At 38.7% G+C, this 22,017-nt stretch overlaps 1 protein-coding gene across 2 annotated transcripts in view; it reads right to left on the bottom strand.

Annotated features, from left to right (window-relative positions):
* Positions 1-22,017, bottom strand: part of LOC139725992 (transcription factor 12-like) — a 260,859-nt gene that overhangs the window by 156,117 nt on the left and 82,725 nt on the right. For both annotated transcript variants that reach the window (XM_071637073.1, XM_071637074.1), the window contains exons 4-5: positions 16,349-16,404; positions 10,760-10,859 (exon numbers count right to left, since the gene is read on the bottom strand). In XM_071637073.1, coding sequence (XP_071493174.1) covers positions 10,760-10,859; positions 16,349-16,404 — 156 coding nt within the window. The remainder of the gene's footprint in view (positions 1-10,759; positions 10,860-16,348; positions 16,405-22,017) is intronic.

Here is a 22,017-nt window from a genome sequence, read left to right as displayed (position 1 = left end):
CTCATACACATCTGCTCTTTGAAACTGTCACTGGATGAGTATACCACAAGGGTACACATGATCCAGTTTTGGAAATATGGAACATGCACATATTTCACAGCAGTTTTGCTTTTACAGATTTCGGCAGCAGACTAATATTTGTGAACTTCACACGAAGCATGGATATTGTATTTCACAAGGGCACTGTTTATTATCAAAAAGGTAGGAATCGCTATCTTTGCTTCTTGATATATATGAAATAATACTTATTACTCATTTTGCCATTGCGGTTCTAACAATGATTATTACACATCATGAATTTAGCTTCCAAGAAATTGTCTTGAAAGTCTGTAAAATCATTCAAATGTACAAATACCCTTTTACTTTCTAGGAAGACCCTTTAACAGCTGGTTTAATGTAAAAACGATCACTGTATGTCTAAGCTGGCATCCATACTGGTATTGGTCTCTGAAGCTTATGGCAAAGAAATCACAACTTTACAGTCTGACTCAAACATTATATGATCATATTTTGTCATGATCCATTCTCCAGATTTCCTTTCCCAACATACGAGTACAATGTTGCTAAATTCATATTGTTAGTGACAACTAACCACAGATCAGGAAATGCCCCACAAATCATGTAACTTTCATCTTGTTTCCCTTAACATCCTGACTCTCGTCATTGTTTCCATGTCTTCCCACCCCTCCCATACCAACATTCTCTGACTCCCCTCACCCAGCCGAAACAGCTCCCCTAGGCAAGTGAATAATTATTTTTTAATGCCCGCCTAATGAGACACTGGCATGGATGGCTGGCGAGGAGGGGGCTGAATTCACACTCAGCTAGGGGTGTCATGGGGGACGGGCCATGCGCTGGTATTTGGATTCAGCGAGGTCTAGCGTAACCCATTAACGATTCAAGGACGCCGCTTACGTGTGGGGGTAAAGGGGATGTGCGGCCGAGGCGGCAAGAAACGCTTCAGCTCCTCCCAAATTTTGATGTGTGAGAAGAATCATTTAGCCTACAAGAAACGGGTGTCAATGCATCACTGGACACATCTTCTTCACAAAAACAACATTCCTACATGTACTTCCTGTATCTACAGAAATGACTCTCCTGCAAAGCAAATTAAGCAAGTCTGATCATATTGTGTCATTTACAAGTATTTAAAATTTGTTAGCATTTACTTCCATTTTGAGTGACATTAGTGGCCACACAGACATCATCGTATCTGTAACATGCATAACATTACAATCCTTGTATATCATCCAGCACCAGAAATCTTGAACAACGCGTGAGATTCAAAACCTGTCCAGTAGAGTTAAACCACAACTTAAAAAGGGAGATTTGGTTATCCGCAGATTACAGAGTCATCCTTCAATGCCGCACTATGTTTCACTGGACCAACACCATCTATCTGTTCCATGACATTTGCTCCTGTGACAATTGCTCCCAAGAAAAATTTGCACACTAAAGCCAAACATACATTCTACCCACGAACATAACCCTAATCCTAATCCTCACATCAAACTATACCTAAACCCCAATCACAACCCAAACCGTAACCCTAAATCCTTGGAGAAAATAAGATTGGAGCGAATGTCGCAGGAGCAAATGTCGTGTCATCCATCCACCATTTCATGGACATATAAGAAAGTCTTGATACTGATGAGGTCCTGACATAAATGCTGGCAGTCCTTAGAAAGTAATCTACTACTCACAGCTAACGATTATCCGACTCTTGAATTGTTAGACCATCATGTAGCAAACAAAAGTGTAAAACTTTCACTTTACAAAAGATACACACATCTATGTGTATCTTCTCGTTATGCAGGTCAATGCATGAAAATATTTTTAAAGATTGTGACACCACCACTTCTGAAAGTGCTATGAGGCCACAGGTAATAAGAACAACCCTCTGTGGCATGTTGTTTCAAAATCCTATGGCACCTCTGTACCGCTATTATGCAGAATGGCATTTGAAAGGAATATAGAGTTCTACCTGACATCAAGATTACTGAAATGAAATTGTCAGGAAAAACTGCACTGACAAACAAGCAGCGGAACGATAAGAATCAAACCTACCTGAACCCATGTTTCCTTGAATTTATTGACAACTTCCTCTCAAAAATTGAATTTACTAGATTTGCCTAAACCCGAACGAGCCCCTGATCGTAGACCAGGGTTCACTGACTGGCACTATCCGGTAGGAATTTCACGTGCTGCTGTATTCTCAGAATTATTCTAAGGTTCTTTGCAAACCGTTTTTATGATCACTCGCAAATTGAATGAGATTATAATATCCCATTCCCCTGAAGAGTGGGGTGGTGCACAGGCTGGTTTGCCGTTTGTGGAAAACTTCCAAGAATTTACTCATGTTCGTACGTACGAGCGCTGTTTTCATTCCAGGAAATGTAGCCAAGATTCATGAGGGGTTCCACCATAATATTCAGGGCAATGGCTGCACACTGTTGGTTCTCCAAGTGTCCTGACTTGCATGCGCAAGAGAGGTCATAGTATGTCACATCCATTAGATACAGAGTATTATGCGATTAAGTGATCAAAGTCATTTGGCAATTTGGCCACCTACCTGTCTTGAGTGGCCACCTGTCTACTATGGTCAGTACCCTTATTTCCCTTACGTGGTCATTATAACTGAGGTTTGGCTGTATTTTTGTAACAGATACTGAAATTTGCGACTTACTCATATATCAATTGACAATTTTTCAAAACCAAAATCTATCATCAAAAATTACATGCACTTGAAACATACACAAAAGGATATATGAGCAATGATGATACACTGATAAAGTTGTCAATAACATTGTCATTATTCGAAAATGGCACTGCAATCTATAAAAAATGTAACCCTTTTTGCTTGCAGGTAATGTACAGCTGTATGTAGCAGCACCTTTAAAACAGCCCTAAGTTATACAACAAATGAATGAAGACTGCTAGTATGTTTGCCCTAGGAAGATGGGGGGGGGGGGGGTGGAAAGAAGCATAGAAAAAGGGAGAAGGAATGAGGGCAATTCTGAGGTCACTACCATGATCGCGCCAGGAGAAGAAATTAATTAGCATGACGCTCTGATTGCTGATCTGGTAGCTTGACCTGCAAAATTCGGGCTACTAACTCCACTGGTGAGAAGAGAGTGAGTCCCTTGCCGATCGACCAAAAATGGCTCTAATTAAGATGCTTATCAAATATCGTTTCCCTCGTAAGCGTTTCACGCATATGACTGGAATCCTGATCACCACAAAGCTACGACAACTCGCATAGGCACCGAATCGCATCGTCTCTGACGCAAACAATCACACTGTTAATTGGACGGAAACTGATAATTACAAATTACAAAACCTAGGGGGGGGGGGGGAGGATGGAAAGCCACAGTTTAACACATGGGAAAAATCTGCAATACTCCACTATTTGCAAACTATGATTTGCCAAAATATGCAGTGTTTATCTTTACAGGCATTTCCCGACTTTCGCTTAATTGAAGGAAAAGACAACCATCTTCCTTTCCCGCTGCCAGAATGCTGATGCAGCCAGTCCTTTTAAATACCTTCAAAAAGCTCTGTTTACATGTTATGTTGCCATGGCAATGCACTGTGGTCCTTATTGTCACAACTGCCCTTCTAATACATCAGATTTCGGCTCTCATGCATGGGGATGACTGCAATTGGGTACAGCGCAAATGATTCACTTCACTTCAAATCTAAATTTGCCCCATTTCAAATTTGGGGAGATTTATTACACAATGACGGTTTGGAACAACCACAGGAAATCACTTATTGTCCAACAGGGAATGAATGAATCTCATATCCTAATACCTTTAATAACAGCAATCACAAAGCCAAAACGAGATTTTTTACTGATACATGGCAAAATTTTGCTTGAAGTGGTATGAATCAACATTTGTACGATTCCACTTCATAACAGCAACAGCTCAGGCAAGATTCCATTAACCTGTGTCATACTACTGTGCTGCAACATGATTCACTACGACTGCAACAACAACAACAAAATGATCACTTTCAACATAGATATCAAGTTGGCATCTAATTTAACACACAGCCAACTTGCACAGTGAGTCACTGCCATGGTTGGTGCAATTGTTGCAAGTGACCATGGATGTATGAGACAGGTTATTTGTAATAGAAATTAACCCACACACTTCCAACACCTGAAAATTGTACTGACATGGTACATAAAAACACATTGCCAATGGCACTGAGAGTTAATGCAAGGAAATCAAAAGTAAACACGAAGACAAAGGTGGTACGCTGTTTTTCTGACCAGAAATGAATCCATGGTATCCTTGTGTGTGTATATCAAGTGCACCATCTTCTTTAATATACCATCAACCATTTTCCCTCAGGAAATTTAGGGCTTGACACTAAACTTTTTTCTCTGGTGATCAAAAAACAGAAATGCATTGGCCCGAGATGAAAGGAAACATAACAATTCATTTTGCATCCTAGTTGCCTGATCAGGCCACAAATTTGCATCTTTTTTTTTCTTTTTTTTTTCTTTTTTTTTGGGGGGAGGGGAATTTGGTGGCCCTACATCACTTTTTAATGGCCCCAGGCCACTGCTAATGTTGAGCCCTGCAATTGCACAAAGGGAAATGATACATCTAGTCTGCCCTATACCAGTAGTAACCCTCTCGTGAAGATCATGTCAATTTCTACTTATCCCTACCCTCAAACTGTTCTTAGATGCTACAGAGCTCCATTTCAAATCTGTCTTCTGAGTTTAAATGCTAGTAGACTGAAGAGGAGGCTAAGAGTACAGACAGGAGCAATATTTCTGTGACCCCCCCCCCCCCCCCCCCCCCCCCCCCATTGCAGGGGAATGTATGGGATAGCTAGCCCTAAACTGGGGCGCACTAACAGCCAGTAGCCTCAAAAATCAGCATGGGTCCAGCACCATCGATGCCTTAAAGGATTTTATGGTCCCTACGCAGGAGAGTCTACAGTATCGCGAATGCTGGGAGACAAAAGCTGCAACTCACTGGAATTTCCAAAAGAATTTTTTTTTTTCCAGAAAAGTTTGAAAATACCATTTCCAAAGGAAATGGGCGAGTATCAAGGAAGTCCACTTAAATAGGATACACAGGGAACCTTCAGAGTCTTAACCACTGTTCAGACACAAGCCAGTTTATACCAAAACTTGATAAAGAAACAACGTATGAAGATATCACCATACATATAGCCGACAGACCATTCAAACGCTAATCTCGACCGTCCTGGAAAAAACGTTGTATAGATGTGCAGTATCTCACTGCGCAAGCTGTTATGGTCATGAGTGACAGGTAGGCCTATACTAGGGGCACCTTTTGTGCCCCCTCCCAGAAGCCCCGCCTAGTTATACCGTTCTATGGTTGCCATACATTCAGACGCGTAATGGATATGATGGAATGCTGATTCGTTATCGAGTTCTAGTTTCAAAAGATGCTCTGACCATCGTTTCGTTAGTCAGCATTCAGATGTAGAAATTCATCACTGTTTTTTTTTTCTACTATTCTATACATTCTCAAATGCCTTCATGGTTACTTTATAACACAATCCTGGGAATCAGGCAAAGTAGCCAGGAAAGATCTTGCACTCTGGTTAGAACAGATAGGTGATATATTATATAGCACTGCGTGACATCATCTGTCACGACAATACTGTAGTTGGCACGGTTCCCTTAGCTGACAGATACTGTGACTGATGTGGTCTGTTGGAAATGCAGTGATTACAAAGAGATCTTATTCCATATGTATGTTTTAAAGGCAATGTACAAGAGTCCATTTTAGAACATAACTTCATATCTCTCCCAGTACAGCCTTGGCTATAAACAGAATATATTTCTTTTTTAAGGAATATGAAGAAACTTCATTTTTACTGGCAATGAAAATGAATGTATTACCTTGGATTGAATATGTGAGCAGACTTCTACCAAAAAAATTAAAAGAAAATAAAAACAAATGAATTCTTAAAAATCCCTTGAAAAGACTAATCTGCTCAAGGAAAGCATATATGATAAATGATACAAGCATGGACAAAGGAAATTTAGAGTAAATACAATGGGATTTTGTTCATGCAATATCTTTTGCTATTAAGACAACAGCTGATTGCGGACTACAGATATTACATTGCACATACAATGTCTGTATACGTGACTCGATGTCTTTTTCCACATGGTCACAGATAGAATGGGAAATACACCATTTTTTAATACACCCCAACAAGTACACTGCATCATTAAGATGAAGCTTCGCAAAGCTATTAATTCAAAGTAACCTGTACAATGTTGTTGTTTTGCTTTTTTGAGGGGTATAATAGGAATATCACAGCTATTCATATCCCTGTCCATGTCTTCAGAAATCCCAGGGTCTCAAAACAGCTCAAATAGCTGGAAATTCAAGGACTTCACCTCAACTCTAAGATCGAGGCCAGCGTTTCACTCGCGAGGTTCCTTGACTGATTTTATTGATCAGTCTCCCGAACTGTAGCTGGTATGAGCATCTGCATTTAACACACAGGCTCATCTATTCATCGAATCTTGAGTGAATGAATGCAAATTGTCAGTACTTCACAACATGCAAAATAATACTTTACTAGTTTTTATAGGCACCTTAATGTAAAAATCTTCTTTTACAGACAATAAAGTTGTTGTCTTTTTTTTAATTGCCACATGAAAGAATTGAAAGTCGATATTAAAGGCTTTTCAAGGCTGATATGGAAATACTGCAACCTAACCATTGTCAAGGTTGGCTGGCATTTGTCAGATGTCTGACACGTTTCAGGGACAGATCAAACTCTCTCCTTGATTTGTCATTGAAATATTAAAAACCTGCTGCTCAAATTTCTTCAACGTGATGACGGTTCGCATCTTCCCGGAAGCTAAAATGAGCACCAAAATTAGACCCATGTTCCACTCAACGTGTAAATCTGATTGTGGAGAATCTGATGTATATGAATAAGTACCATGATTAGTTAAACACCCTGCTCTTTGCAATGAATAAATAAAACTAAAAGCGAGATTTTTACGTGCATGAGTTGTGACTCTCTCACACACAGGACCTCCATTTTATGTCCTATCCGAGAGACAGAGTGTTTTGCCTCTTACTAAAGGGGACAGTATGATTACACACAATATCACTTAGTGGGACCAGGGAATCGAACCCGGGCATTTTGGATCACGAGGCAGATGCGCTACCAACTGAGCTTAACTCACCTTATTTATCAAAACTAATCACAGTGCTCAGCCAACAAAGTCTATTTTCTCTCACCTGATCGGTTGAAATCTTCACTCGCTTTTCACTCTGAGCTGATTCAGACCAAAGGCAAAGGCAACTTTCAAATCTTCTGTAATATCATTCTCAATTTACAAAGTAAGTATGTACACCATACAGGGGTCACGAGGTCAATGACTCCATCTGCGATCCTGTGACACACATAATGCGCAGCATCTGGAGTCAAAACGACCAGGACACCAGCTTCCCACCCCCTCCCCCAACAATTTTTGCCACTTTGTGAAAGTTTGACACAGCCAGACCTTTAACCTGTCGCAAGGTGACCAGCTCGGTCTTTGAACACCTAATTAACATCCAGTGGGAATTGGAACCCGGGAGAAACACAAAATTTGTGCCACCAAAAAAAGACTATCAATGTCCAGAATTAATGTCCAAATTCTCCCCCTTAATTCCTGGACCACGTAGCTTTGAGATATTTTCATCCGCCTCCTAATTTGGCCGTGTTTTTGCAGGAGCGGGCTAAAATAACACAATTAAAATCAACAACGGTGAGGAGTGCACCAGCACCTTCTCAAAAAAAAGTTTTGTGGTATGCAGTTATAAAGAAACAAAAAGTCCAAAATGACAAAGCTTACTCAAGAAATATATTCAATTTCTCAAGAGTGCATTCTATCCCATCTCAAAACAAAGAAATCCAGTTATCTTGGGCACTGACACTACCATAGCTCTTGACTGAATTTCCATCGATGTCAGATCAGGCAAAAACACTCTGTCGGTCCTTCAATGAATAAACCCCTGTCTATCGTTTGTGAGAGGATATTCACATGTACCATGGCATTGCAGGTCACAGGAAAGCGACTGGGTCTAATTCTATTGGTGCGATGTGAAGAGATCTCTTTGATAAACATCCAAAATTTGAACTGTGCCTGTGTATCACAGAAAACTGCCACGACAAAATGTGCGTATCAAAAGCTTGGGAGTATCAACCCATTGAAGATTACAGTGTAGTCCCACGTATACTTGGGCAGGTGTCATTGAATAATGCATGTAATAGCACAACCACGTCATCCTCGATAGGTTAAAATAACATGTATCAGATGTGTGTGTAAGAATCCATTTTCATTACCATTACAGACCATTTACTTCTTATGATCAACCTAAAAAGATAAGTAAATATATGAATACATAGAAACAAGTTTCTCAGCTGATTTAGTTCATTATAGAATTATTTCATGACACAGTCATCCCATACAGAGAGCGGTATCAAATCCCACTCAAGGGGCAATGTTCAACAGAAGGTAGTTTACTTTCAAAAGTTGTTAGTGAGTACAAACAAACTATTCCCACAGCAAGTTAAATGCAGTCGTTTTGGTAGTCACAAGAGTGTTTTATTACCAACATCTCCAAATTTCATGAAAATTTGCCTAGCTGTTGTTTATATTAAAGGCCTTTGTAATACTCATTTAAAACAAAAGAACAATAACAAAATGTGAGAAAGAGTTAGAAATGTCGATGAAGGAGTGTCTGGAACGAAGACTACCCATGCCATGCAGACCTTTGTAATACGCAAAATGGACTGCAAATAAATACGCAAAACGGACCATGATGGGTGATGACAGTCTGTTTTAGAATCTCCAAAATTGCGGCAATAATGCAGCGAAATTAATTTGAATTTGTGTTCCTTAAAGAAAAAAAAAATACAACTGTATTAGTATAAATTTTAGTAGGTATTAGGCGTAGATACTCATAAATGAATGACACACGCCTTTAAATCAAAATAACAACAACAACAACAACAACCTAGAAACAGAAAGGAGACTGAACCCCTTTCATACTTGATGCATTGTGGAGTCGGTTACACCCAGAGTAACTATAAAGACCATGACCATCACATGCTCTCCTCAGTGACACCCTACATTGGAGAGCACCCAGACCGACCAGCTGGGATATACTCCACCGCTCCAGCATTAAAAACACTGTTTGGCACCATGGGGGCTAAATTTCAGGAATTGTCAAACTTAGCTGGCGACGTTCAAATGCAGGTAAAAAAAACAAAAAAACAAACAAATAAACAAAAACATTCCAGTAGGCCTACAGAAAAAAATAGAGAATGTGTTGTCACTTTTAAAAAAAAAAGGCTAAAAACAGGAAAAAAATATGAACAATACTATGCTGATACATGATTTACTGACTAGTTTATTCTAACACTATTACCTATATATGTATATATGGATATAAATATGGAGTACATATGGTAGATCCAGTCACTTACAAATGTTCACATATGTAATTCCAAAGCATCTGGCATTCATTTTCAACCAGAATTTTAGCATTGTACACAATATCTGGTGGCACAGAAGAACATGCAGCTTAGGATTTTCAAACTGGATGCAAACAGAGTGCCTTTCCGCTAAAGGAATGTGATTGTTCAACATCTACTTTAGACAACTTGGGGATACCCAAAAAAAATTGATCTTGAAACGAGAAATTTTAGACAGGCGCTTCATACTGTGTATAGATACACAGTATATTTTGCATTGTTTATATTTTCGCCACTTTTGCCATTGGACTGGTATTCACAAAATGTAAAACTACGCAATGACATTGCCTCTTGTAACAAACATGCCCTTGTATATCATAACACAAGGTTGGACTTTACTAACTTTTCTCCTGAAAAAAGGATATACATATTTCCCATTCTGTCACTTTAGTTCTCTGTCATGAATTTGGATGATGTTCGTTATTCTAAAGGTTTGTTTATCCGACAATGGAATGAGGTTCGTTATTCCAAAGGTTCGTTTTTCTAAAACAAACAAATTCCGTACACCTACAGGTTGTGGCATTATTCCGAAGGTTTATAAATTCCAAGAAATGAAATAAGGTCATTAGATCACTAAGGACTTAATTTTTGACTAACGAACCTTACGAACAATGAACTGTAACCATGAGGTCAATTGCGCGTTAAATTGTCGTAAAGGTAAAGTATGTGATGTACTGTAAAACGAGAAATTTTCGCGTGCATTTTAATTTCGCGAATTTCGCGAGCGCCAAAATTCGCGAAATTAAAATGCACGCAAAAGTTTTTGTCTACACTACATGCATTGCACACCAGTGGCAATTCGCGAAAATTTCATGCCACGAAAAGGGCTGTCAGCTCCAATTCACGAAAATTTCATGCCGCAAAAATATCATGTTTTACAGTATACACCCTACTCACTCTAAAGAAGGAACAAAAGGAAGGGTGTGGTCGCAAAACGAGCTAACTCAATTTGAGTTCCTTTGAGATATTCGTGATTAAAGGGAAAATAACAAAATACAGAGTATACCTTTAAGAGTATTTCTTGCTATGTTATGAGTGAGATGTCACTGGAAAGGATTTACTCTGCTCTATCTGATGATGTACTTTAATACTTAAAGTGATTTAAAAATGGCGCTTAACAAATGTTGCGATCAAGCTCTTCAAATATATCTAGAATCACAATTCCCCAATATAACTGAAATGCTCGTAAAAATTCAATCTCTAGCGCCCTTACCCATGAGAGAACTGGATGAATTCATGTAGCTTCCTTCCATCCCTCGTGAGCTGATGCTGTCACTGTAAGGTGTGGGTCCATGCCCATGCTCGTATGGTACCTGGATGACAAATGGAAGGAGAGATGAAGAAGAGAGAGTAATATATTATCTCACAACTCTACATTATCTAATATATCATCTCCCAACAATTTGAACAAAACATTCTCCTGTAACTCATTATATCCAAAACATAAAAGAAGAGAGTAGCAGTATCATACCATAAAAGGGACTGAAACCCATATATACAATGCACCAATTGATATTGTGCAGGAATATTAGAAGAGGTGATGTTTGAGGAAAATCAGACAATCTGTTCAAAAGTTATGACTCTCTCAAATTTCGGTGCCACCACTGCTTAATGACAAGACAACACAACAATTTGTGACATCTTTGCATGGACAAGGATATACAGAAAATATAAAGAGAATTTGGCAATTGTATTTTAGTGAAAAGTGCACATTCCTTCCTCTTGATACTGACATTATATGTAATCAAAGGGTAATATAATTCCCTCTGTTTTCTGGAAGAAACAAGTCAAGTGTTTATTATACTAGAAAAATTAAAATTAGGTGTTAAATTCTCTTATTTTCAAGATATCATAGTCCATGCATGACATCACAAACTATACTTAGTCTCCTTATCCACACCCAACATTGGTGGCCATAAAACTTTACCTCAAAACTTTTGAATGAATTACCTAAAATTTCACTAATGTGTTCTGTTAATAGTGCTGAATTCACTCATCTATATACATATTTTGATTTCATTCTCCTTTACAATGGAGAGACAGAAAGAGGAGGAAGAAGAAGGAGAGAGAGAGAGAGAGAGAGAGAGAGCACGAAAAGCACAAATCTACTTTTTAATTCAAACAATGATGATTAATGGCAGTTACGATTTCTCTTTCATTTTGTTACCTGAAGAGCAAAGAATCAAAGAGAACTATTTCTCTGATCACAGTAGGGATTAGCAAATCCATTAGCATTTATCAAGTGTGTACCAAAGAGAATTTTATGATACCTGAAGTGGGCAAAATAACCCAACAAACTTTTTTTTTTTTGGAAAATGAACCTGAAATCTGAGGTCAACCTTTATTTGTTAAGACATATTAAAGGTGCATGGTCCCCGTGTTTTAGTCAAATGCGTACGCGGGCGCACGGCGCAAGTTTCCTATAGAGACCTACGCTATCGACTTCTCTTTGGCGCTTACGCTTTGGCCCACTTTCCCGAGTCCGAAGAAGTCCGATTCACTGTAGTCAGTGGTCCGATCACAGTTCGGCTCATGATTCGGCTGAGGGGGATGACAGCTTTAGCAAACTTCTTTTGTGATGTCATAATAACAAGCACATATGCACGCACCCTGGCATTACTACAGACTGCGCGATGCGCAGGGAAGACAACAAAGGCAACGTTACTTAGCAACACCTACGCACTTTACTCTTGATGACAGCTCTACTTCGGTAATCTTCGTATCAATGCTAACGGTGATCGGCAGTATCATCAACAGCGCCATCTACACTACCGGGACTATGCCCCTTTAAGTAGAACAGTCAACTACAGGTAACAATCCAACATAACTCATACTGCACAATCAAAGACACTACAGATGGGTGAAGTACATGTTGCATATAGCGCAATTATCATATCATCATACCACCCTTATGCTGAAAGTTAATAAGAAAAATGACTAACAATTTGTATCTTCACTACCCATGTAGTAATTTTCATTATGATAGCTAGTTTCTCTTAATGATAAAAGTATTAAAATGGTAATATATTTTATAGAAGCATCAAATGTTACTGTGCATTACAATGATTCCAGATAGCATGGCAACAACTGCAATGCCTACAGTTGATTGGTTTTGGCTAATTGTTGTCAGGACAACTACATAATATATTATATTGTAAGTATCACTACAAATTTAGAACATTGCAAATGCTGAAGGAAACTCCAAACCTTAGAAGAGCAGAGTTATGCATCAACAAAGAATACTTTGGCAAACAGTTTCAAGTAGATGAAAACGAACAATGTGAAGCTTTACATGTAATTAGGCTGTATTGTTGTATTGTTAGATTACTGTTTGTTTGTTTAATTGTCCACCTGCAACTTAATATACTTTCAAGTTATGCATCCAATCACAACGAAACTTTGTATTGTTCGCAGCAGTGAATAACTGTGTTCCTACATGCAGTATCGTTTTCAGATATTCTTCCATTGTGCAGATCACTCACCCAAGCAACCTTTAAGTACCAGGCACAATGAAGGCGTTTCATCAGGCTGCGATGACTTATTCTACGCCATGTCATCCCCTGACTGATAGGCTTTCGGCAGCCTTCGAGATGAATTTTAAGCGCAGAAGGTAATGGACCATCCACCCAACTATGACTAAAGAAACAACGAATTGCCAATAGTTCCTCTCTCCCCCACCCCACCTCGTTCCCCCCCCCCCCCCCAAAAAAAAAGAAAAGAAAGAGGGAGAAGGGTGACGTCGATTATTGAGGGTCGGAGGAAAACAGAAATATAAGGCAATTAGTGCCAGTTCGTTCCACCTGGATTGCAGCTACGGCATAATTAATATCCATGTATCACGTTCGTGACTGCACGCTGGGTGATCAGGAACTGCCGACGGTCGGTCAGGCCAGGTCTGGTTAAGTTCACGTGTGACGCTGTTAATCTTATTAAGAAATCACGTTCATATTTGATGATTGTTTTGTTTACACACTTTTGGGGACATGAAAAATTGAATACTTGGTGAAGACCTTTCCACTAGCTGGCCAAAGAAATGTTCCAGAAATTTGTCAACTTCGTACAGTCCATTCGCCATAACAGATGCACGCACATTAATGGTGTTGAGTAAAAAACAAATATTTTGGGATAGAAAAATTGAAGAAGATATCCCCCTGATTGACAAATTGTTTGGTTTCGAAATGACAGACTGCCTAACTTTAAATCAAGGAATGAAAATCATTGGTCGGGAGATATATGCACTGGAGTGAACGCATTCGTGTGTTCAGGCACATGAGTGTTTCATGGGTTTCGAAATGACAGACTGCCTAACTTTAAATCAAGGAATGAAAATCATTGGTCGGGAGATATATGCACTGGAGTGAACGCATTCGTGTGTTCAGGCACATGAGTGTTTCATGACATTCTCACCTTGGCAAAGACCTCATAGCCTGTGGTCCCATTTACCTGAAAACATTTGTGCCTATCCTTGGTATTGATATGCCATTTTTCAGCAGAATTTGCGGCAGAATACATACAGAAATTATGATAATTATAGATATGATAACTTACTTACAATTACATAATTTTGCATACATTTCTACCATCTTGTTCATCTGATTTTACCCTAATTAACGGCCATTGGCACATGGTATGGACTTTGAATTAAAGCTAAAACTTGGTAGGCCTACTCATAAGGGCTCAAAATTCATTTTAACCAATTTGAATTTGCTAGCAAATATGTAGGAAAGCTCAACCACGAAATTTGTCTGGTTGATGCAATTTGGCAGAAAAATGAGGTATTTCTGGTAGTATTTTGAGATCAAAAGTGTGAATTAATAAAAGTCGGTACACTGAACCCCTGTTCAAGCAGTAGTATTGAATCGCATGCAAAACGAGCAGCTGGCAATTAACTCTCACATGCAATTGATACCACTGTGGCCCGGTATATTGTTTAAAATCTGTGTGATCGCGTATGAAAAATCACGTAGTAAGCACGATCGGGTAAGCTCTGAGATTGTAGTACTTTCAATTAAGTTATTTGATTACTATTTTGCATTTTCGTTGTTACCCAAGTGAAATTATGTTATTACAGCATTATTTCACACATTTCTTCTGCATTTGTGTATATCTTAGCACGATAGTCAACAGTTCTGCAGCCAATTATGAGTACTATGTTTTCACTATAAAGTGAAAGTTTCTCAGCACACGTAGTCATGTGACCTGCCAGCAATGCCAGACGTCATCCTTCTATCTATTCCTCCCTTCACTGTTTGAAGAAGAGGTAAATGTTCATGTCAACTAGACGATGTTTACACTGCAAAAGGGAGCTGAACATACCGACCTGAACTGTGGACAAAGAATTACAGTGGCAGTACCGAGAAGCAACGTTTAAAAAAATAAATAAATCACTCGGAGGGGTGCGACATCAATCAGAAAGTTAATATTCACAAAAATGATGTCTTTTTCTTGAGACACTATTGACATTAAGCTATGTAACTTGAAGACCGTTATGCTTGGAAGTTCCACCTCTATACAACATACCTATGAGTGACTCCTTCAGGTCCTCCCCCCCCCCCCTTCCATGTGACTAGTACAATATGACAAAACTTTAAACAGACACATGAACCTAAAACAAGAAAATAAAAATGAAAGTGAGTGATATTGCAAAATGAAAACCGAGCACATACACATCCTGGTATCTCTAACAACACTTCATTTTGGCAGTCTACATTTGTCAATCAGCTCAAATTGCATACAAAAGAAATGGAGGACCACATTTGGCAGGTCTGTTAAACTGTTTTCCCCAGCTTCTCCCCACCCGTGACTAAACAAAAGGGAAGAGAGAGCTGGGAGAGGATGGGGGAGGCAGCGAGATGGCGAGGGGTGGAGAGAGAGAGAAAAGTCCATCTCGATCACGCATATTAGGTTCGTTGTTTTACAGGATTTAAATCTAATATTCCGGAGTGCGCTCGAGATGCACTCTTTGCTCCTCCACAAGATGCTGCCTCCATGTCGTCGAGGAGGAGGGGGGAAAAATGGGGGGAGAACTTACCCCCCTGGGAAGTCATTGACAACCTCGCGCTTCCACAAAAACGCCATCACGCCTGGCGAAGGCAAATAGGATTTTGGCACCAAGGGGGGATAAGTAATGGCTACTTGAGCTGAGGAGACGAGATATGCAATCTCTCATTTTAACACGGAATCCACGGAAAATGGCCACGAGGAGAAGAAAGGAGGGTGACTGGGGAATGGCTCGTTTAATCTGCGATTATCACGGTTTGCCTCACTATCCGGACGGGCAATTTGAAGGCAGAGGAGCTTAAATTACATTAGCCATGTTGCATTAGATGTATTCGGCCCTTTTTTTGCAGTTTCTCTCCCTTTCTCTCTTGTTGCCCCCCTCTCGCCTTCGCATCCTCTTTCCACCTGAAGATATTTCTCGACATTTCTCGCACTGCGCACATTTAAATGCACCGCTGGGATCCGTCGACATTTTAGAGTGCAGCTCATCACGATTCGCCACTCAAACAAGTAAAGCTGGATGCAAAAACCAGACCCTGCACTGCAGCCTGCACTTGTGTATGCCCTATCTAATTGATATTTAGGGGGAAACGGAACTTGGATTGTAGACTAGCAGCAGTACATAACAATGATGGCAGACAATGTGATATCATACACGACATGAATGACTTAAATAACATAAAAAGAACATTACTATTACTATTAAAAGGTATTTGTTATAGAATGTTGTCATCACTGACATGCAAATTATAGGCACAAATCTTCAGACTTGAAAGTTATGGATTAAAGTTGTCACACTCACCCTTGTTTCATAACCTGGACCTTGACTGTTCCATGATGAGCTGCTGCCGTCCATGCCTGCAAAGATGAAAGAAGAAAGAAAAACCAAAACTGGTGACATTTCCATAAAATCTTTTCGTACAACATTAGAAGGATTGCTGTATGCATAGTCAGAAATAAAGACATGAATATCTTGTTTAGACCATTTACCCAAGTCTTGATGATAATGATACAATCTCAAATAAAAACTAGAGATTGTAATTTGTCATTACTGACAAATTAAGGTGATCCGATTTTTTTTTCATCAATGATTCGAGACCTGATCGCAATAGGCATGACCATACAGGTTTCGTCTGTTGTTAAAAACGTTGGCCGTGTGATGTTTGAATTCTCGTTTAGAAAAGGGAGTCATATCTGCCATCTTTGGTACCAAATTCCGTATACACTAGATAACGAAGATACAACAACAAATACATACGACCTTTGACCCACCTTTACACTCCCAAGATGGCATCTGAGGAAAAAGTGGTTATTTTGTGAAATGATTCTTGCGACATCGTCTATACGTGTGCAAAATATGGGAAAGATAGGACAGGAATTCGCCAAGATACAAGATGAAACATTTATGACCTTTGACCCTAATTTACATACCCAAGATGTTGTCCGATCAAGTAGTTGTTATTTTATGAAATAATGTACGTGACATGAACTAAACATGTGCAGAATATGGGGGTGATAGGGCGTGTTTTTCTTGAGTTATTGCAAAGAAAGTTGCAGAAAGAAAGAAATATCTCAATACATAGAAGATAAGCTTTAATTTCAACCAAGTTTTTTATCGTGATCCCGACATCCTATGAAATAACAAAATGAAATAGCGCAAAGTCTCAGCTACAACATATTAAAATCTGGGAGAAATTTACCGAAGGGTATGTGAGCTAGTGCTCGATAAAGACAATCATGTCAATTTTCACATTTAAAAAAATTCCCTCCCATAGAGATAACACGTCATAACGAAGAAACAAAAAGAAGTACATATGACCTTTGACCTCAATTTGTACAGACAAGATGGCATCTGAGTAAAAAGTGGTTATTTTGTGAAATGATCCTTGTAACATGGTCTTTGCGTTTGCAAAATATGGGAAAGATAAGACATGTATTCACTAAGATATAGGATGAAACACTTATGACCTTTGACCCTAATTTACATACCCAAGATGGTGTCCGATCAAGTAGTTGTTATTTTATGAAATAATGTACGTGACATGAACTAAACATGTGCAAAATATAGAAGTGATAGGGCGTGTTTTTCTTGAGTTATTGCAAAGAAAGTTGCAGAAAGAAAGAAATATCTCAATACATCGAAGATAAGCCTGAATTTCAACCAAAATTTTTGACGTGATCCCGACATCGTATGAAAAAACGAAGGGCACACTTACGGTAGCGTAAAGTCTCAGCTACAACATATCGAAATCTGGGAGAAATTTACCGAAGGGTAAGTGAGCTAGTGCTCGATAAAGATAGTCATGTCAATTTTCATTTCCAGAAAAACTGCACTCCCATAGAGATAACACGTAAACTGGTCAAATTTAACAAGGTTACTTTCAATCCATTTTTACGAGGTGATACCGTTATTCAATCAAAATGTTGTAATTTTATGTTTGAAAGAACATTAAATAAGCTACAACATACTGAAATCTGGGTGAAAATTGACAAAGGACTAGTGAGATACGCTCAAATAAACTTGAAATTTGATGACGTCATTTTGAAAATTTACTTTTTTTACTTTATTAAGAAATTTGCTATCTTTTAATCATTTTGTCAGCATTGCCACCCCATGAAATGACATGTACAACTCATCAGGTTTTAAAATATGTAAAGAAAATGGGGGGTCACCGTCCATCCTGACGAGTAAAATCGAATTTAAAATTAGCAGTTTTTTGGCATAGTTGCACTGTATATCGCCATTGACGCGCGCGCAGAATTTCAACTTTGACGGGCCCGTATGACGTCATATTGGGTCGCATTGATTTGAAACTTGGTATAAATATTCCTTAACATTTCAGACATCCGATCAAAGTGAAAAAACTGGAAATTTCAATTGCACATGAGCTGTGCGTGCGTATATGCGCGCGCGCGTACGCGTCCGTCCGATTTTTTCAATTTTTCAAAAAATGCTCTAAATGGTCTGAAACGTGTGCAAAAAAATTTTGAGCTCGATTGGAGCATACAAATATTTCAACGCGCGCGTACGCGCACGTTTTAAGAGAAAATATGAATTTTGAGAACATGAGTAGAATGCGCATAATTTGAAATATATGTGACGTAAATTTCATTGAAAAATTTCATTCCATTAATGAGATATGATTGAGAATGTGTTTTCATATAATGACGTCATAGTGACGTCACGGTCGACTGATCACAATGATACATTAGATTTTTCGTCTTTGGGACATGATGCATACATGGTATAATTTTGAAATTGATAGGCAGCGGACTTTCTGAGCTAACCTCTGCACAACTTTTGCGGAGAAATAAAGAAACAAAGAAGAAGAAAGAATCCGTACAGATACAGAAGGTGATCCGAAGGATACTCGGATCACCTAACTAGAGATTGTAATTTGTCATCACTGACAAATTAAGGTGATCCGATTTTTTTTTATCAATGATTCGAGTCCTGATCGCAATAGGCATGACCATACAAGTTTCATCTGTGTTTAGAGACATTGGCCGTGTGATGTTTGCATTCTCATTTAGAAAAGGGAGTCATATCTGCCATCTTTGGTACCAAATTCTGTATACACTGAATAACGAAGATACAGCAATGAATACATATGACCTTTGACCCACCTTTGCACTCCCAAGATTGCATCTGATGAAATAGTGGTTATTTTGTGAAATGATTCTCGCGACATCGTCTATACGTGTGGAAAATATGGGAAAGATAGGACAGGTATTCACTAAGATACAAGATGAAACATTTATGACCTTTGACCCTAATTTACATACCCAAGATGTTGTCCGATCTAGTAGTTGTTATTTTATGAAATAATGTACGAGACATGAACTAAACATGTGCAAAATATGGGGGTGATAGGGCATGTTTTTCTTGAGTTATTGCAAAGAAAGTTGCAGAAAGAAAGAAATATCTCAATACATAGAAGATAAGCTTTAATTTCAACCAATTTTTTATCGTAATTCCGACATCGTATGAAAAAACGAAGGAAATGAAACGATAGCGCAAAGTCTCAGCTACAATATATTAAAATCTGGGAGAAATTCACCGAAGGGTAAGTGAGCTAGTGCTCGATAAAGACAATCATGTCAATTTTCACATTAAAGAAAATTCCCTCCCATAGAGATAACACGTCATAACGAAGATACAAAAAGAAGTACATATGACCTTTGACCTCAATTTGCACAGACAAGATGGCATCTGAGTAAAAAGTGATTATTTTGTGAAATGATCCTTGTAACATGGTCTTTGCGTGTGCAAAATATGGGAAAGATAAGACATGTATTCACTAAGATACAGGGTGAAACACCTATGACCTTTGACCCTAATTTACATACCCAAGATGGTGTCCGATCAAGTAGCTGTTATTTTATGAAATAATTCACGTGACATGAACTAAACATGTGCAAAATATAGAAGTGATAGAGGCCGTTTTTCTTGAGTTATTGCAAAGAAAGTTGCAGAAAGAAAGAAATATCTCAATACATCGAAGATAAGCCTGAATTTCAACCCAATTTTTTGACGTGATTTTGACATCGTATGAAAAAACGAAGGGCACACTTACGGTAGCGTAAAGTCTCAGCTACAACATATTAAAATCTGGGAGAAATTTACCGAAGCTTAAGTGAGCTAGTGCTCGATAAAGATAGTCATGTCAATTTTCATTTCCAGAAAAACTGCACTCCCATAGAGATAACACGTAAACTGGTCAAATTTGACAAGATTACTTTTAATCCATTTTTACGAGGTGATACCGTTATCCAATCAAAATATTGTAATTCTATGTTTGAAAGAACATTAAATAAGCTACATCATACTGAAATCTGGGTGAAAATTGACTAAGGACTAGTGAGATATGCTCGAATGAACTTGAAATTTGATGACGTCATTTTGAAAATTTACTTTTTTTACTTTATTAAGAAATTTGATATCTTTTAATCATTTTGTCAGCATTGCCACCCCATGAAATGACATGTACAACTCATCAGCTTTCAAAATATGTACAGAAAATGGGGGGTCACCGTCCATCCTGACGAGTAAAATCGGATTTAAAATTGGCAGTTTTTTGGCATAGTTGCACTGTATATCGCCATTGACGCGCGCGCGGAATTTCAACTTTGACGGGCCCGTATGACGTCATATTGAGTCGGATTGATTTGAAACTTGGTATAAATATTCCTTAACATTTCAGACATCCGATCAAAGTGAAAAAACTGGAAATTTCAATTGCACATGAGCTGTGCGTGCGTATATGCGCGCGCGCGTACGCGTCCGTCCGATTTTTTCAATTTTTCAAAAAATGCTCCAAATGGTCTGAAACGTGTGCAAAAAAATTTTGAGCTCGATTGGAGCATACAAATATTTCAACGCGCGCGTACGCGCACGTTTTAAGAGAAAATATGAATTTTGAGAACATGAGTAGAATGCGCATAATTTGAAATATATGTGACGTAAATTTCATTGAAAAATTTCATTCCATTAATGAGATATGATTGAGAATGTGTTTTCATATAATGACGTCATAGTGACGTCACGGTCCACTGATCACAATGATACATTAGATTTGTCGTCTTTGGGACATGATGCATACATGGTATAATTTTGAAATTGATAGGCAGCGGACTTTCTGAGCTAACCTCTGCACAACTTTTGCGGAGAAATAAAGAAAGAAAGAAGAAGAAAGAATCCGTACAGATACAGAAGGTGATCCGAAGGATACTCGGATCACCTAATGAATATCTCAAAATATTTCACTCTATTCACACCATGGACTGGCTCAGTCTAAAATATGTATGAGCATTTTTTCAACAATCATTGAAAATCATGCATTAAATATGAGAAAACTTCACCTTCAAGTCTTCATGGACTCTGGATGCCTTTTTACAGACAAAAAAAAAAAATAAACAAACAAGCCTTCTTTTTACCTGGATATCTTTTACATCAAAACATTTACTGAAGAAAAAAAAACCCACATCAAATACATGCTTTTTGACTGAAAATGTACAACTTTTTTAATACAGCATGCATTCTTTTTCCCCTGCTTGTAATTAGAATCATCTCAAGTATTTCATAATGGAGCAGAGTAAGGCAGAGAAACCACGCAATCTTTCCAGTACTTGTCTGGCTATTAATGGTAATTGCAGCAATAGCACTTAAGTGCTATATATTCAGTTGCACTATCCGTGGCAAAGAACACACTTTCATCTTGATTGTGCAGTGTGTTTGCTATCGCGCACCGCACACATGCCACACATACTACAGCTAGCGCTGGGATGACCCTTGATAGCCGATCCCGGCGCCGGAGCGCACGACACGGGGGTTTTATCGGCGACCATCTCCGCCTCGCTCGTAGCCGGGAGACGGGGGCTCGCGCATCGCCAGCGTGATGGAATGAGTGCCAAGGTGGGATGACAGGGCGATTAAGGAACATTCGTCTAGGGTAGACTGTGATCACACGA

This window comes from Diadema antillarum, unplaced genomic scaffold, assembly GCF_040938485.1.
Source record: "Diadema antillarum isolate AM-2024a unplaced genomic scaffold, OU_Dant_1.0 seq00000069_RagTag, whole genome shotgun sequence".
NCBI lineage: Eukaryota > Metazoa > Echinodermata > Echinoidea > Diadematoida > Diadematidae > Diadema > Diadema antillarum.
Note: the sequence above shows the minus strand (reverse complement) of the source record. Positions and strands in the feature narration are given on the sequence as shown.